Here is a 19,676-nt window from a genome sequence, read left to right as displayed (position 1 = left end):
TTGGCTTGCAACATTTCCTCCTGTCACCCTCCAAATAAGGTTGATGGTTCAAGTGATGATGTTGCACCTATCGTTGTGTAGGGTTCCTTCTTTAGGGATGTTGTTGCCCTTGACACCCGGAACACTGGGGCAAGGTCCTCTACCTAGGATGCTCAACCCGAAAAGAGTGGGATTGTTCCAAAATCATAGGCGGTCTCTAAGGCTTTCTAAAAAATCCCTCTCAAATGAGCTACTTCATAGCCATTTTTAGTGTTCTCTTAGTATTTAAAGAAGGATGTGTTCGAAGGTGAACAATTTTACATCGCCACTGGTTGATTGGGCAATTCAATTTCTTATAGCCAATTTTTCTAGACTTGCACAAGTAGATCACAATAGCTTGGCAACCCATGCTCAAAGGTAATGCAGAAGTGTATCCTTGTGCATAGGGCTTTTTTATTGTGGTGTTTGACTATAAACAAGATCAAGATGCCATCCTTTGTGAATGTTGGTGTTGGGGGCAAAATCTACTCCTTCTCAAACCTTAGATCCATAATCCAACCCTCTTACTAAAAATTTCTCAGTAAAACCTATTTGGGTCCGCCTCCCAAATCTTCCATTGCAGTTCTAGTTTAAGGCTTATTTTGAAGCTATTGGAAACTCTTTGGGCGATTTTTTTGGCTATCAACACAAATACCTCCAATTTCACCCACACAATGTTTGTTCACATCTTTGTGGACATGGACATTGCAAGAGATCTCCTTGTAGATATCCATTTCAATATTGTTGACTGCAATTGGTCACAACCTTGGGACTACGAAGGCTTGCCCTTTTTGATGTTGAAGATGCTTCAAAACAAGACACATTGCTAATAATTTCTCTAGACCCAAAAATAAAGCCGAGCACTGAAATTCCTAGTTGATTGATGCCATTCCACAACATTATTTTGTAGATGCTTCTACAAAGCATTTTGAGAAGGACTCTGAATCCCCTCGAGCCATACAAGTTCTCTACTTGCAGGAGACAAATGTGCAAAAGAGAGTGCAACATGCAAACAATAACTAAGACTTTCAATTTAGACTCCCATTGTTTCAATACCTCCTAAGATAGACGACAACTCCAAAAAGGTAGACAAAATTACAAACTCTTTTGGGTGCTTGACTCTTCTTGTGAATGATGGCTCAATAGAAAATGTTGTCAATACAAGTGGCACAACAGAACAAATCTCTGAGACACTTCTTCAATCAGACCAAGATTGGATACAAGTCAACATGAAGGAAATTAAACCTTCTCATCAAATGATGCTAATATCTTCCAAAAAAAAAAAGGAAGAATTTTAAAATTTAAGACATTTGTGGTACCATTATTTTATACAAAATACGACTCCCTCTTACCTAACTTACGAAAATAAATTAAAATATTACTTATACTAATAATAATATACAACCTTTTCTTGCTGCAAATAGCTCCGTAAGTGAGCTGCTTGCATATCCAAAAGGAAAAAATTGCATGTGACAAGGAAAAATGGAAGGAGCATTTAAAATTGATCGTTGGTGGTCAATCTAGGTACATGCCTACATATTTTCATGTCCATTAAACCTCATCCAAGCATAAAAATCAAGCATAAACCCTTAATTCCTAAAGCTTCACACACTCAGAAATTCACATATCTGAGTCGACTTTCTGCGAGGAAGGCCATGCAAGCTAGCTGATTGAATCCTATCAATGGCGGCAACATCGTTGCCAAGATTTATATCCCCAGACCATGTTCTGAGGGTGCTGAAAGCAGAGAAAAACCCAATGGCAGCTCTGGCCATCTTCAACAACGCCACCCAACACACGAACTACAAAGCTAATTACGCCATCTATCACATGATCATAGACAAGCTCGGCAGCGCTCAAAAGCTCAACGAAATGAGTGCAATTCTCTTTCGAATGCAGGCGGAGAAATGCTTGTGCACGGAGGGCATTTTTCTCGCTGTCTTCAAAGCCTTCGCGAAAGCCCGCAGAGCAGAACCCGCTGTCGAAATCTTCAGAAACATGGAGACCCACTTCAATTGCACGCCAGGTATTCGCTCTTACAACGCCCTCCTCAACGTGCTCATTCAGTCCAACTCTCTCAATTTAATACCCCAGTTTTATGCGTACTTGGAAACAGTTAAGATAAACCCGAACTTGTTAACATATAATCTTTTAATCAAAGCACTCTGCAAACTAAAGCAATTTGAAGAGGCACAAAGACTGTTGCTGTCTGAAATGGAGGCCAAGGGTTGTATGCCCAGTGCTGTGAGTTATGGGACTCTCATGAGTGAGCTCTGTAAGGATGGGAAAGTTAACGAGGCTGTGGAATTGTGGGAATTGATGGGGGAAAATGGGTGTAGGGCTGATGTTGTTTGCTATAATGTTTTGATTGATGGGTTTTCGAAGCGGGATGAATGTGATGAGGCTTTGAGGATATGGGACAAGATGCTTGAAGACCGGTGTGTGCCCAATGTGGTGACTTATAATTCTTTGCTGAATTGTCTTTATAAGGAAGGTAGATTTGAGCAGGCTAAAAAGATTTGGCAGAGGATGGATCAGAATGGGTGTAAGCCTGATGTTTTTTCTTATGGGACCATGATTTATGGGCTTTGCAAGCAGGGTAAGGTTAGGGAAGCTGCAAAGATTTGTTCTGGGATGATCCAGAGGGACTGTAAACCAGATGTGGTGATTTATAATACTTTGATCAATGGGTTTTGCAAGGAGGGTATGGTGGATGAGGCTGTCAGGGTCTGGAGGAATATGGTTGACAATGAGTGTGGTGCAAGTGTCGTCACTTATAATGTATTGATCAGGGGACTGTGTAGTGGAGGGAAGGTAACAGAAGCAATTGAGCTGTGGCAGGGTATGGGTAAGAAAGGTGGTAATAGCCCGGATGTTATTACTTATGGGGTTTTGGTTGAGGGGCTGTGCAAAAAAGGATATGTTAATGGAGCACTTGAAGTTTGGACTGAAATGCAGAAGTTGGGGTGTGTTCCAAATGTGGTTGCATATTGTTCTATGATAGATGGGCTGTGTAAAAAAGAGAGGCTGGAAGAAGCTGCTGCAATCTGGCAGCAGATGGCTGAACACGGATGTAAGCCAAACGCTCAAATTTATAACTCACTTATAAATGGTCTCTGTAAAGAATCTAGAGTCAAGGAAGCGCTTTGTATGTTTGGAAAAATGAGGAAGGAATGTGTTTCCACTGTGGCCACCTACAACACTCTTATCAGTGGTCTCTGCAAATTAGGAAAAGTTGGTGAGGCTGGTCGCCTGTTACAGAAGATGCTGAAGGTAGGTTATAGTCCAGACCGGATTACATTGAGCTCCTTAATAGATGGCCTTTGCAAAGCAGGAAGAATTAATGACTCATTGAATATCTGGAACGAACTTAAACAAAGGCCACAGGATCCAGATATAATGCTTTATAATATAATTATGCATGCTCTTTGCAATGTGGGCAAGGTACAAGATGCCCTCAAGATTTTGTCTGATATGAAAACTAGAAATTGCTGTCCAACTATTGTCACCTACAATACGCTCTTAGATGGTCTTTATAAGATGGGAGAGATAGAGAAGGCTTATGATATTTGGAATGAGATGGTTGAGAAAGGTTGTGGACCAAATATTGTCTCATATAATACTTTGTTAAACAGTCTTTGCAAAATTCATAAACTTCAGGAAGCCACAGAGATATTAGAGGAGGTTCTCAGGAAGGGATTCCTTCCAGATAATATTACATGGAACATACTTGTTAGAGCAATTTTCAAGCAAAAGATTTGAAAATAATTATGTTGAATTCGTTGAATGAATGCCATGCATTAGTACTTTGATGCCTGGTTTACTTGACTACCTAGCATCCAATGGAGGAAATGCTTTCAAGTTGGGCGCACTGAAAGGTATGACACTTTATCTTTTCTATACTTTTACTGCAATTGATGTTATTAAGTATAGTGCAATATAAGATACTAAATTATAGACCTTGCTAGGTCATTGTATTTTCTTCCACATTTTTAGGCCCGATGCACATATAATTTGTATTGAGCCACTTGAATGCCCTACCGTAAAAAACTGAGTGCACTTACATAGGATCTCAAAGTTCAAATCTGTTCCAATGGATCCCATGTAGGAAAGTAATGAGATGCTGATTGAATCCTCTTTCTTTTGAATTGCAAAAACGTTAAAGGACATGATGATCTTGAACCTTCTTAATTTTGAACTGGAAGAACTGGAAGAATAAGTTGAGACCCGATTTCCAGATAATTCAATTAAGTCTCACATATTTGCAGAGAATCTAGCTGACACGGAGAAATCTTTCATTAGGTCCACCCTAGACCAAGTCCTTTGGGTAATTTTGTAACTCTAATTTAGTTGAAAATGTCTAAAATGAATGTAAGCAAAGGTTTATTAAATAAAATGCAAAGAATCAAATTAAACCTATGAAAGAACCTGCCTTGTAATACATATAAACCAAGCAAGCATTTCTCCAATTGAAAGCTTGTTCGAAGGACTACACGGGCAAGGTCTTGAGTTGTTTACAAGGTTGAGCTATTTGTATTGGATCTTTTATAAATCATTACAATGGTGGATACAACCCTAGTTCTAAATAGTTGTTGTACACAATGCAAGGTTAAACTTAAACCTAATAAAGCATGGCAACCTCACCTTTGATCTACTGCAGAATGACATTCCATTTTTTAACAATCCACTTTATTTCTAGATGCAAAACTTGTGAGTAATCAGGAATTAGATGAACAAGTGAGTTACTCGTGCAATAAACCATTGTCGGGTTTTTGTAAAACCTGCAGTGACTTCCCCTTGTAAAACTTGTGATTCAATAGAAAAAATCATGATTTTTTGGTTAATAAGTCATCCATTCGTGCTGGCAATTAAAGCTTGTGGCGATTTCTTGCCTGCAGTTTAAAAAACACGCGATTGGTGACTTAGGGCACGCAGCGACATTTGGCAGTGGGGACTCCTCAACCCTGCCTTGTATCGTGATAGGGAGTGTGTTTCAGGCCTACCGCTGGATCCTACAAGAGGCACTACCCTTCAACACTATTGGGGGTGTTACCCCCAAACCCAAACAAGGGGCGCTGCCTGTTGACAATGATGGGGGTGTTGCCCCCAAAGCCCCACAAGGGGGCACTACCCCTTGACCCTGCCGAGGGTATTGCCCCAAACCCCTGTGAGGGGCACTGTCCCTCAATCCCATTGGGATCTCTTGTCAAAGTAGAAACTTGATTACAATGAGAGGGTGACAAGGAATTGGGATATGACTCTTGAGTGTACAAATTTATACATTATTTTTTTTGATTGGTAAAAGGCCTAAGCCATAAGATTAAATAAAAATTTGAAACCTAATACAACCCCGCTCACTAGGGGCACTGGTAGGAAAGAGCTGGGTGGAGAAAACCTCCGGTCTTGCCCAAAAAATTCAATAATAATACAATTGTAGTATATGGATACATTTGAGAAATTACATATTTCCTTACTACAAGCTTGATACAAATATCATATGATAGTATACAAAAGTCAGTCTGTGTTTTGCCCTGGAAAACACTCGAAGTGAAAAACCATATGCTGAAAAACTAAGAGACTGTCACTCATCGGTATGGCCATACCCAGGAATTCGAAGCTGTCCCAACGAATCCAGAATAACAATCTCCTTTGGGTGACCTGTGCTGATAATATTCCCTGCACAGAGACAGTCACAAACAACCACCTTCCATCTAGACCTACTGTTAGCTGTTAGCAAAAGCATGCAAGCTAAGATAGCTCCTTCACCTCTGGTACATATCAAATTAAAATAATAGCATAACATAAACATGTAAGCATAAAGAAACACAGACCAAAGCAAAGCCCAGGCCGGTCTGAGGCCCCTGCCCCTCTGAATGAGTACTCTATCTACACACTTGTATTATTTATGGAGACCCAAATAGCTAGAGAGGACCCAGAGCTTAACCATCAATTACACTATAACCCACAGGAAACATAATTGCATGAAACTGAAATCCAAAGCAATGTCGGTACTTCAGGAAAATATAAAACCTGAACCAAAGTAAAAGTCTAAAATTATCCATATAGACAAAATCTTATCATTTAGCCCTGTATAACCATGCATATATCGTAAATTCTTGAGATCAACTCTAAAATGTCTGAGTATCCACATGTCCAAACAAAATATTGCTAAATAACCATAATAGAAAGCTACCAAGTATGCCCCAGCAAGTGCAGCAAAATTCCTGGGGATTCCCAAGAAAACTAAGTATATCATAAGCAGGGAATAAAAACTGAGTCCTTAACCTCTCAGGCTCCTATCAACAAAAACACAGTCCCCATGAGGAGGGTGAGGATTAGTAGAAGAGCTTGACGGGACAGTCTCCACTGTCGCCCTCCGAGTCTTCTTTCTAGCCTGAGAAGAAGTTTTGTCAAACAGATGAGATGCCTTTATAATCACCGGAGGAAGTACCTGGTATTTTTTGATATTTGTTGCTGGGAAGTCCAAAGGAGGCGAAAAGCCTTCCTCAGCCATATATTCGACCCACCATTTCGTACCCTGGACAGGTTTCAGATGAAGCCATTTCTGGAGGAATGCAATGTTTCTAGCGGTTATCGGTTTCCTCGCTTCGAAGGAGGAGATATCTTTGATAACCAAGATAGGGTGCAACATCACATCCCTAGCACAATTCCTCACACCCAGCTCCACATAATTTTCGGGGTAAGGAATCATCAGATTCTCATTAACATTGTGGACAGCCAGTTCTAAACCAGACAACAAATCCTCTTTAAAAATCACCTAGCAAAGAAGAATTGCCTCATTTTTGGGTGTACCCATGACAATTAAGATGGCTACAACTGTAGCAGGGATGTCATAATATTCGTTAAAAAGTACTTTGGCATAGAGACACGCATAGCTGTTCATAACAAAGAACCCCAGAAGTGAATGGGGGATACACAACTATTTGCAAAGCAAAGCAGTGGGAACAGGCCTCACAACTACTATAGGTATAACTGTTAACTTTAGTGATCAGATTGTAAATCAATGAGCAGAAAATTGACATACATAGTTGCAGAGAACAATGTGAATGCAGGAATACAAAAGAGACAAGACACAACACATACCCTAGGAAAACCTCCCTCTTGGAGAAAAAACCCAGCAACAAATCAGATCTAGATCCTTTTATTAATTGTAGAATACAATGGCAATAAAGATCAGATTACTTATCTGATATAACTGTCAACCTAGGGCAGAATTAGAGTTACAGTCGTAACCCAGCTAGGGCACAATGTAACAGCAGAAGATAGAGAACTTATCTCTTTCTTATATAAGAATATCATCAGCATACAGCTTCCAGCTCTTCGTAGTTCTTCACTGAAGATTGCAGACCTAATGGTGTTTGTAGACCTTCAGGAGGAACTTGCTATCCTCTTCAATGTATTCACTTTCCAAGATCGCATGTATGGCAAATGCTGATGGCAGAAGTAATTCGCTGATTCCTTGATCAGATTTCGCATTGACCTTTTATTGCAGAGCATAGGGTCTTCACATTGATTGTCTAATATTCGGATTGCCTGATTGCATTTGCGACTAGTGATATGCTTGTGCCTATATACAAGAGGTGAGCCCTATCTTGGGTCGGCCCAATCCATCCTTGGGGCCAACAATATAATATTAGTTCCACACGCCACCATAAGCATGGGACCTAAACAATATAGTTTCCACGTTACAAGAGCCCACGCTACATAGAGATGTGCTAAAATAAGATATAGGACCACACGTTTGGAGAAGGGATGCGTCCTTTTAATAATACAATCATTTGGGCCCAACCCATCATAAATGATCAATACATAAGACTGTACGCCACAAAATGTGTGTGCTGGAGATAGGTCCACACTTTGGACCTAGAGATGCGCCCCTTTACATGTTAGGTCCAGCCCTTAATGGTTTTACACATTACATATAAATACAATAGATAGGGCCCTGCCCTATAAGGATTCGGATGATGCCTTAAGGCAATCCGAATCCTATTTATTTTCCTATCCTAGTTACACAAAAAACCAACACTCCCTCTTAACTAGGGAGGAAAATAATTGCATAATCTGATTTTCATGGACATTACCATGACTTGAATAATTACAATGTTTAAGATTAGGGCCCAGCCCTAATAGTACAATCAATATGCAATTACAATGAACCTTTACATGATCTTCTCTTGCAATGCTTGCAGATGATGAAGCCAACGCTTAATAACTTTACACTTTCCTGGGGACCTGCATGTAACACCATGATCTTTCATCATGCACATCCGCAAAGGATGACAGAGACCTTTCCATATGCACACCTGCAATAATTAATACTCAAAGATATATATAACCATAAATCATGCACAACCGCAGAGGATACATAAGCTTCTTTACTGAGAAGAACTACCTATCACCTTGTACACTGCAGAGGGTGAACTCACCTTGCACTCCGCAGAGGGTTGAAAGAACTGCCACCTTGCACTTCGCAGAGGGTGGACTCACCTTGCACTCCGCAGAGGGTGAGAGAGAACTGCCACCTTGCACTCCGCAGAGGGTGGATGATACACCCAGTGTATCATGGTTAGTATCATCATAAATAAACATTTTGCAATAGACAAGGAATATACATTAGATATATAATATCAATTCCTCTATTAAACCATAATGATTAGAACCCAAGAATGAAATGAGATATTAAAAGATATCAAGACTCCCTCTAAAACCCTATCTAAATAAAGAATTCATAGACCTGATGATTCATTCTTACTTACGATGTGGACCCATAGCATCTTAAAAGAGAGAGATGAAAGGTAGACTTTCATAATTAGTCCGATGACAAGATCTGATTGAGGGAGGGCTTCTCAGGTCATGCATGAAAGCTTTCTTCAGAGAGACATAATCTGAAAACATTATCTTCAAGAGTAGACATTAGGTTACCTTAGAGACATGATATAGTAAAACAAAACACCAACCCTTACAAACCCTCAACACACAAATTTAGACATATAGATAGAAGACATTTACCTATACTCGGATCCTAATACACATCCATATATATACACTATCACTATTCAGCCATGAAAACATTGAATATATAAGTGATAGCAGGTATATGATAGCAGAAATATATAAGGATGACAGCAAGTATCAAAATAAGGTAAGTTTTAAGGTAGCTTCAAATCACCTACAACTTCAGTTACCTATCTCCCTTGAAGTAAATTGAGATTCATCACCTTTGAAGGTTCTAAGATACTAAGAGGATGAGGAATCCATTGATGCAGATGAAGGACCTTGACTGTGCATGTAATCATCTGAAAACCTTAGCTGTCACACAGAAGTCCAGGCTGTAAATCTGATCACTACACATGCAAACCTAGGCTCTGATACCATGTTAAGTTTAGTGATCAGATTGTAAATCAATGAGCAGGAAATTGACATACATAGTTGCAGAGAACAATGTGAATGCAGGAATACAAAAGAGACAAGACACAACACATACCCTTGGAAAACCTACCTCTTGGAGGAAAAACCCAACAACAAATCAGATCTAGATCCTTTTATTAATTGTAGAATACAATGGCAATAAAGATCAGATTACTTATCTGATATAACTGTCAACCTAGGGCAGAATTAGAGTTACAGTCGTAACCCAGCTAGGGCACAATGTAACAGCAGAAGATAGCAGACTTGTCTCTTTCTTATATAAGAATATCATCAGCATACAGCTTCCAGCTCTTCGTAGTTCTTCACTGAAGATTGCAGACCTAATGGTGTTTGTAGACCTTCAGGAGGAACTTGCTATCCTCTTCAATGTATTCACTGTCCAAGATCGCATGTATGGCAAATGCTGATGGCAGAAGTAATTCGCTGATTCCTTGATCAGAATTCGCATTGTCCTTTTATTACAAAGCACATGGTCTTCACATTGATTGTTTGATATTCGGATTGCTTGATTGCATTTATGACTAGTGATATGCTTGTGCATATATACAAGAGGTGAGCCCTATCTTGGGTCGGCCCAATCCATCCTTGGGGCCAACACTATAATATTAGTTCCACATGCCACCATAAGCATGGGACCTAAACAATATAGTTTCCACGTTACAAGAGCCCACGCTACATAGAGATGTGCTAAAATAAGATATAGGACCACACGTTTGGAGAAGGGATGCGTCCTTTTAATAATACAATCATTTGGGCCCAACCCATCATAAATGATCAATACATAAGACTATACGCCACAAAATGTGTGTGCTGGAGATAGGTCCACATGTTGGACCTAGAGATGCGCCCCTTTACATGTTAGGTCCAACCCTTAATGGTTTTACACATTACATATAAATACAATAGATAGGGCCCTCCCCTATAAGGATTCAGATGATGCCTTAAGGCAATCCGAATCCTATTTATTTTCCTATCCTAGTTACACAAAAAACCAACACTCCCTCTTAACTAGGGAGGCAAATAATTACATAATCTGATTTTCATGGACATTACCATGACATAAATAATTACAATGTTTAAGATTAGGGCCCAGCCCTAATAGTACAATCAATATGCAATTACAACGAACCTTTACATGATCTTCTCTTGCAATGCTTGCAGAGGATGAAGCCAACGCTTAATAACTTTACACTTTCCTGGGGACCTGCATGTAACACCATGATCTTTCATCATGCACATCCGCAGAGGATGACAGAGACCTTTCCATATGCACGCCTGCAATAATTAATATTCAAAGATATATATAACCATAAATCATGGACAACCGTAGAGGATACATAAGCTTCTTTACTGAGAAGAACTACCTATCACCTTGTACACTGTAGAGGGTGAACTCACCTTGCACTCTGCAGAGGGTGAGAAATAACCGCCACCTTGCACTCCGCAGAGGGTGGAAGGAATTGCCACCTTGCACTCCGCAGAGGGTGGAAAGAACTGCCACCTTGCACTTCGCAGAGGGTGGAAGGAATTGCCACCTTGCACTTCACAGAGGGTGGAAAGAACTACCACCTTGCACTTTGCAGAGGGTGGACTCACCTTGCACTCCGCAGAGGGTGAGAGAGAACTGCCACCTTGCACTTCGCAAAGGGTGGACTCACCTTGCACTCCGCAAAGGGTGAGAGAGAACTGCCACCTTGCACTCCGCAGAGGGTGGATGATACACCCAGTGTATCATGGTTAGTATCATCATAAATAAACATTTTGCAATAGACAAGGAATATACATTAGATATATATTATCAATTCCTCTATTAAACCATAATGATTAGAACCCAAGAATGAAATGAGATATTAAAAGATATCAAGACTCCCTCTAAAACCCTATCTAAATAAAGAATTCACAGACCTGATGATTCATTCTTACTTACGATGTGGACCCATAGCATCTTAAAAGAGAGAGATGAAAGGTAGACTTTCATAATTAGTCCGATGACAAGATCTGATTGAGGGAGGGCTTCTCAGGTCATGCATGAAAGCTTTCTTCAGAGAGACATAATCTGAAAACATTATCTTCAAGAGTAGACATTAGGTTACCTTAGAGACATGATATAGTAAAACAAAACACCAACCCTTACAAACCCTCAACACACAAATTCAGACATATAGATAGAAGACATTTACCTATACTCGGATCCTAATACACATCCATATATATACACTATCACTATTCAGCCATGAAAACATTGAATATATAAGTGATAGCAGGTATATGATAGCAGAAATATATAAGGATGACAACAAGTATCAAAAGAAGGTAAGTTTTAAGGTAGCTTCAAATCACCTACAACTTCACTTACCTATCTCCCTTGAAATAAATTGAGATTCATCACCTTTGAAGGTTCTAAGATACTAAGAGGATGAGGAATCCATTGATGCAGATGAAGGACCTTGACTGTGCATGTAATCATCTGAAAACCTTAGTTGTCACATAGAAGTCCAGGCTGTAAATCTGATCACTACACATGCAAACCTAGGCTTTGATACCATGTTAAGTTTAGTGATCAGATTGTAATTCAATGAGCAGAAAATTGACATACATAGTTGCAGAGAACAATGTGAATGCAGGAATACAAAAGAGACAAGACACAACACATACCCTTGGAAAACCTCCCTCTTGGAGGAAAAACCCAACAACAAATCAGATCTAGATCCTTTTATTAATTGTAGAATACAGTGGCAATAAAGATCAGATTACTTATTTGATATAACTGTCAACCTAGGGCAGAATTAGAGTTACAGTCGTAACCCAGCTAGGGCACAATGTAACAGCAGAAGATAGCAGACTTATCTCTTTCTTATATAAGAATATCATCAGCATACAGCTTCCAGCTCTTCGTAGTTCTTCACTGAAGATTGCAGACCTAATGGTGTTTGTAGACCTTCAGGAGGAACTTGCTATCCTCTTCAATGTATTCACTGTCCAAGATCGCATGTATGGCAAATGCTGATGGCAGAAGTAATTCGTTGATTCCTTGATCAGAATTCGCATTGACCTTTTATTGCAGAGCACAGGGTCTTCACATTGATTGTCTAATATTCGGATTGCCTAATTGCATTTACGACTAGTGATATGCTTGTGCATATATACAAGAGGTGAGCCCTATCTTGGGTCGGCCCAATCCATCCTTGGGGCCAACACTATAATATTAGTTCCACACGCCACCATAAGCATGGGACCTAAACAATATAGTTTCCACGTTACAAGAGCCCACGCTACATAGAGATGTGCTAAAATAAGATATAGGACCACACGTTTGGAGAAGGGATGCGTCCTTTTAATAATACAATCATTTGGGCCCAACCCATCATAAATGATCAATACATAAGACTATACACCACAAAATGTGTGTGCTGGAGATAGGTCCACACGTTGGACCTAGAGATGCGCCCCTTTACATGTTAAGTCCAGCCCTTAATGGTTTTACACATTACATATAAATACAATAGATAGGGCCCTGCCATATAAGGATTCGGATGATGCCTTAAGGCAATCCGAATCCTATTTATTTTCCTATCCTAGTTACACAAAAAACCAACAATAACTGACAACAAAACTGGTCCCAAGTTGGTTTGAAATTCACTGAACAACCTTCTTCTGAACTAAAATTGCTACTAAATCATCACTCCAATCTTTGAGCTAGCAATGAACTCAAGGTTGGAAGTTGCCCTTCAATCTCCTGTGCTCCTTTAGCTTCTCGGGGAACTTGTATCACTTAGTCAGGTTGATCTGTATGGTCATGTGGTCCATAAAATGAGTCAAAAAGCTCTCCAATGGCTCTGTCATGTTCTCTGCAAGTACTGGCAAGATGCTCCTTGGGTCTTGTTTTGTCCATCAGAATGCATTTCCCCCCTCAATCAGAACATTTCTATACAGTTGTCAGCTTCCACCGATAATACATCCCACTGCAAAAAAAATGTTCTTTAGGTTCAAAAGAATGATTTTTGATGAAGTTGAAGTGGGAAAACAATTAATTTTGACATACTATGAGATGAAGTAAAATCTTTTGAGGAGATGTTTAACAATGTTCTGTCAAAAATTGTCTCCTATTAAAAAAGTTATCAAAATCCTCTAGTTAAAAAGTTTATGAATTTAATAAATATTAAAATTCCATCGACAAAATTTTTAAGCTTAAATTACACTTTAACAAAACTAAAATAATTAAATCTCCAAAAGTACTAAACAAGCTGAAGCAAATTCCTTTTCAGCAAAGAGCAACAAGGGCCTTTGACACTATGTGGCAAAATCTCATTAGAGAACTCCTAATTTATGGGACACATGATTGATAAGGGTCCTTTGGGCAGACCTTGGGAAAATTCAATTAATTATTTTTTAAATATTGCAGCTGGTTAACAAAAATGTTACAATATATGGGCCAAAAGGTCAAACTTCAACCTACTATTGCCATACTAGAGCTTGCTAATAACCAACTAAAATCTAAAAGGATAAAAATGTGAGAGTAATAACAAAACTTGCTATAGATAACAAAAATGCAGAAATATGTATCAAATTATTTATGACCAATTCATCTGTGAAAGAAGCAGGGCTGTTGTATGAGCTTAATATATTCTTGAGTATGGTCAGCTGTTTTTTTCCTCTCTTAAGAATTCCCCTGTTTAAAATTTAGTTGTTCAACAAATGCATCTCTAACATCATGATCAACACAAGCCTCATATAATCTGCATGCCATCCTAGTCACTACAACATCATCTTTCATCTGATTTAGAAATGCACTGTTCCAGCTCCTTGTCCAAATGAGTGGGCAACTTTTCATTAACATTATGTGCACTAACATTATTTTGGCCTTCAACTCTGTTAATGGAATGAGAGATACGACTGCCACTATCCTCTATATCTGACCACCACTAAACACGCTCTAGATTTTCTCTGTGTAAGATGATAGAACCATGATATAGTAGTTTGAGTTTTTTAAGAATATTTAGAAACAGGGAATAGAGTTAATAACAAATTAATAAGAGCCTGATTTTACAATGAAATAATTCATTATTGCTAGCTCTCTAAATGGACAACACTTCACTGGACAAACGAGCCAATTCTTCCTCTCATCTTTACTTGAACCATCAATATGACCAATATCATCTTAGGAAATAGGCTCCTTATCAGCCCACAACATAACCCTCCTAGAACACATTCCAACATTCTTAGCAATTGGACATTAAAAAATAAATATGGAATATGGAAAAGCAGAAAACCATAGACCAGCACATAACAGATGACCAACTTATATAGAAGCCATAACAAATGAAATCAAGCATTTTGAGGCTCAATCCTAGAAGACTAGATGACAGACATTCCAGTTTTCCAAAACTTAGGAGAGTGATTAAAGCCCCACTTAAGGCTCAGATAATAAAAAATATCCTGGGTACCAAACAACATATTATATGAATTTTTTATTAGTAATTTAGTTGAGTCAGATAACTATCTCTCAATTTAATATTAACCCTGATTTTTGTATTAAAAGAAAGCTTAGAAGGTTCCAGAAAATTCTTCTCAATCTTAGAAACCATAGAAAAACTTCTTTGGCTTTTATTCCATAATTCTCAAATTTAAGAAAATACATAAATAACTTTTCTTTAATCTTTTTGTTGTGAAAATTTCTGAAAGAGATCTGGAACCAAGATCTCATCTCTAACAACAATCCAGTAAATCAAGGAACCATTCCTGAACAAATCACCAAATACATTAGTCCCTTTGGAGAACCAACCCTCACCAGAACAACCTTGAACAAGAGACAAATGTTTACTATTATAGGGGAGATTCCTCTAGATACCTCTACAATTTTGTTAACTGCCATTTTTCTTGGAGAAAGCTTCATGGCTAATGAGAATGTGCCTCATAGATTCCCAAGCTCTCCAAATACTACAAAGCATTGTTAATTCAGCAGTCTTAACTGGAAAGTTACCAAACAACAAATCACAGGGTGGGCCTTTCCAATCCTCCTTGGTTTTAGGAATATTGCAAATATTATTTCTCATCAAAACCTTCTAGGGTTCACCATCATCCAAGGCTTTCAAAATTCATTTTATACCATTGTTAAGCCTTGGGCCCTCAAATTTCTAGACTCATACCACTATAGTATCTTGGTAAGCAGCACAAGTTCTTGTATGCGAGATCCATGTGACTTCTTTGGGTCTTTTTGGTCAAGTCCCCACATGGGTACTAGGTGCATGTTCATGGTTGAAGTGGAAACCTTTAGTTGTTGTTTGGAGAGTTATTGTTGTTCTTGGAGCATCGAAAGTGTGAAAGTTGTGACTCTTTGTTTTAAAACTTTTTAAGATTTTGGAATCCATTTTGGTGTCAAACTTAATCTATTCATTAGAAAATAAACAAATTAATTTAGTTTTAATACCACTAAATTACCAGGCCAACTGTTTTTTGTTTTAAAATTTAATACGAAGAAGTGAACTGCAACTAAATTAATCAATTAAAAACAAATAGCCAGTCAAGCACACAATCAATTAAAAACAAATAGCCAGTCAAACACACAATCAATTAAACGAGTTAATTAATTTAATGCAAGTAACTAACTAAATGAAACCAATTGATTAGCGGTAGCTAAGCTTTCACTTTTTCTAAGGAATTTTGTGGGCTTTCCTCCCAAATGGAGAAGGCATTTAAGGTTGAGAGGACTAGGAGGGTAACCATTCATGGCAAGGAGTTGATCCCTCCCTAATCCATTTGCAAATGTTTAGGAGGGGATTAGGTGGGATTAGAGGAGGTTTAGGATTAGGCTTAGGTGTAAGTGGGAAAAATTGGAGGATGTGACTAGTGAGAGAGAAAATGGGGGAATAAATGAATTTAAGAAATGAGGCCTTTTAATTAAATTAAACAAATTGGAAGATTTATTTTAATTAATAGATGAAAGGGGTAAGGGTAAGATGGACCTAGGTAAATTAATTACCTTAGGCAATAAGCAAAGAAAGAAGAAGAATAAGATATTTAATTAAATAATAATAAACTATTTAATTAATAAAGATGATATAGATAGATGAATAATGCGGATAAATCGACCAAACAATAGTGGTCGATTTTAGGTGTCTTCACCTACAAACAAATTAATGTTATAATTAAAAAGATACTATGAAAAAGTGAAATTTCAATTAAAAATTTAAATTGAAGTTTGAAGTTACTTTGATGATATCTATAGCTTTTTTGGCAAAGAAATCATAAAAAAATTGTCTTTTTGACCTCTCAATTAGCCTTATTTGAATAAGATGAAACCAATTATGCTTGTTAGGAATTGCATGTAGAAAATATCAATTATATGTAGATAAATATTAAACACAGGAATGAAAAACACAGAACAAATAACCACGGAGATACAATATTTAACGTGGTTCACCCTATCTTGGGCTACATCCTCCAAACAGAGAGTCCAATATTATTATCCATTAAATCAAACCGATTACAACCAGCAATCCCCTTGCAACTCAATACCGCTGCAAAATGCTGCAATATTCACTACAGAAAACCCTAACCCTTAGCCTTTTATCAAGACTTATGTCGGTTACAAAATTAGGGTTACAACATGTCAGCCAATAGAAAAATAACACCTGACGCCTTTATAAAATAATAAGTCGTTTGAGCCCCTGGACCCCACAAGGGGCGCTGCCCCTTGACCCTGTTGGTTCACGTTTTATCATTCATCGAACATTAGAATAAAATATTCAAGTATACTCTACCCTCTCTTGAACAAATTCACGACGTGTGCCAAGATTGCGAGAAAATCCTGTTGATGTGTCTTTTATACACGATCAAACATAGAATAAAATACCCAAAGGTACCTTATCCTCTCTTGAACAAAGCTTCCCCGAATGTTGAAGATTTCGCCTAAGGATCAATTGAGGCAACTCCAAGGTTCTGGAATGTAGGTTCTCTATGTGTGGATAAGCACCAGTGTTCGTTGTGTTTGCTGTTTCATCAAGGGGCCTTACATACTTTCTATGAAAGCTGGTTCTTGCAACTACCTAACCAATGAGGAACTAGATTTCCCTAATACTAACTGATGTTTCAAAAAAGGGAAAAAGATAAGGGATTAGAGAGAGCTATGCTAAACTAAGCCTATGAATGACTAAATGAAGGGCAATCTTAGTGAAACTCTACCAATCTCAGTATCGCCATAGAACAACAACTCTACTGGAATCGGTGCGATCTTCTAAGGGAATTCAAAGATTTTCAAATTATTCATGAACATAGATACTATCAATAGGATACATATCAATACTCAAGTAATGATTGAACCCTAAACAATTTCAATATCTTCAGTTGACCACACAAGGCACACTTACAATCAGTAAGAGGTTAGTGGTTTGGACTATGAGCTTCACTAAAAGATCAAGCACATCATTTATCACTCAATCTGACTCTAACATCTAAATACTATCTTCAATAAGAGTGATTCAAGAAGATATACAGCCATGTAAGAAGCCACAAAGATTGCAATAAAACACCATAAATTCAATGTTTCATTAATCTCATAGCAAAATATAACAACAATTGCTTAACTTTCTCTTTTCACTAAATTTGTATTCTCTATGAATAACTACTCTTCTTCTCTGCTGCTAATAACCTTCTTCTTTACAAATGAAATGAGTGAGAGCTTATATAGCATTCTCAAATACAATAAATGACCCAAATTTAAAGAAGATCAAGGGCTGAGATTTTGACACCAAAACCCTAATTAGGGTTTGTTACACAAATAACCCTATTTAGATAAGCATTGTCATAACATAGCCAATAGAAATTGGCACGAATAACGAGGAAGCATCCTCCAATAGGGGTTGAATCGCCACATCATTTCATAACAACTTTTCATCTAGAATTTTGTTCCCTTTTCCTTGTTCCTTTTGGGCATATTCAATGAATCTGGACGTAATCCCTTCAATCGCTGCAATGGGAATCCTAGGCAGGTTCTTCATTCGTTCCTCCAAGTGAAGGACCTCATCAAAGGCCGCACGAAGAGTCATCTCCCATCCGTGCTCCAAGCTCTTTTGTTTTCTCAATTAGGAACATAGTAGTATACATCTGATCTCGCTGCTCTTCCATGATCATGCTGTCTTCTCTACAAAAGATGACCTTGATCCTGTCCTCCAACTCTTGGATATCCACATCTGTTTCAATCTCTATCCTCTTATCAAGGATTGCACACAGTACATGAAACACCTTATCCTGAATAGGATGGATAGTGCCCTCAACTTGGCTGCACCTACTATTGATATCCTTGAATAGAACCTCCTTCATTTGGAGCAAAGTTGACCATTGTAGGAAATTATGGGTTCCACCATCAACTATCCTTTCTTGTGCTAAAACCTGTCTTGACGTCTTCCTTACTACTTGCAATACTGAGATGGTAATATCTCTAGTGTGAGTGAATGCATCGACAGTTGCCACTAGATTATGAATGATCTCAAGGATTTGGATGGCCCTGTGGACTGTTTTTATCATTCTTCCGACAAATTCCTTGGCTACCATGTAGGATCTATCAATCCATGTATCCATGAGTCGGGCTGAGTTCTTTATCTTTCTACCTGATTTATTGACTCAAGAGGGAGTGCCTGCAAGGGTGAGACTATTGGATCCTGTCGCCCTAATGGCTCATTAAGCTGGCTAAAATAATTCCTCCAAACATTAATCTCCTTTTCCAACCTTTTATTCTTTTCCATCTCTTCTTTTAGCTTATCATTGACTGCCCTCACTGAATTAGTCGCATCCTCCATGGCTTGCTTGGAGGAAAGTGGACCAAGATCAAATGTCTCCAAATCATATTCTTCTGCCACGATCTCATCATCATACTTGTCCACCGCTGGTGTAGCTATCTGTATCTTTCTGGAGCCTGTATCATCTTTGATCACCTTAGATATCTTTGTAGCTTTCTTCTTTTCAATCCCCTCTTGAGACTTGCTTAGAAGACTTTCCAAATCGAATACTTGCTCCTCTTCTTCAACTACAACTTCCCTTGTAAGCCTCTCTCTAAGACAATCTGGAATGGAAGATTTCCGTTCCTTTACTTGTATTTCGTCAGGCAATGGCCGCTCGCCTCTAAAAGGAGATGTCGCTTCATCATCATTTCTTTCTTCTTGCTGATCATTATCACAGACTTGGAGAGGGAGAGACTGACTTGATGATTGTTG

The 19,676-nt window shown here is 38.4% G+C and overlaps 1 protein-coding gene across 5 annotated transcripts in view; it reads left to right on the top strand.

Moving 5' to 3' along the window:
* Window positions 1-1,497: 1,497 nt before the first annotated feature.
* Window positions 1,498-19,676, top strand: part of LOC131040448 (pentatricopeptide repeat-containing protein At3g09060) — a 64,069-nt gene continuing 45,890 nt past the window's right edge. For all 5 annotated transcript variants that reach the window (XM_057973374.2, XM_057973376.2, XM_057973377.2 and 2 more), the window contains exon 1: window positions 1,498-3,896. In XM_057973374.2, the coding sequence (XP_057829357.2) occupies window positions 1,702-3,780 (2,079 nt within the window). In that variant the 5' untranslated portion in view covers window positions 1,498-1,701 and the 3' untranslated portion in view covers window positions 3,781-3,896. The remainder of the gene's footprint in view (window positions 3,897-19,676) is intronic.

This window comes from Cryptomeria japonica, chromosome 6, assembly GCF_030272615.1.
Source record: "Cryptomeria japonica chromosome 6, Sugi_1.0, whole genome shotgun sequence".
NCBI lineage: Eukaryota > Viridiplantae > Streptophyta > Pinopsida > Cupressales > Cupressaceae > Cryptomeria > Cryptomeria japonica.
The sequence above is the reverse complement of the archived record's forward strand: the minus strand, read 5'-3'. Positions and strand labels throughout refer to the sequence as shown.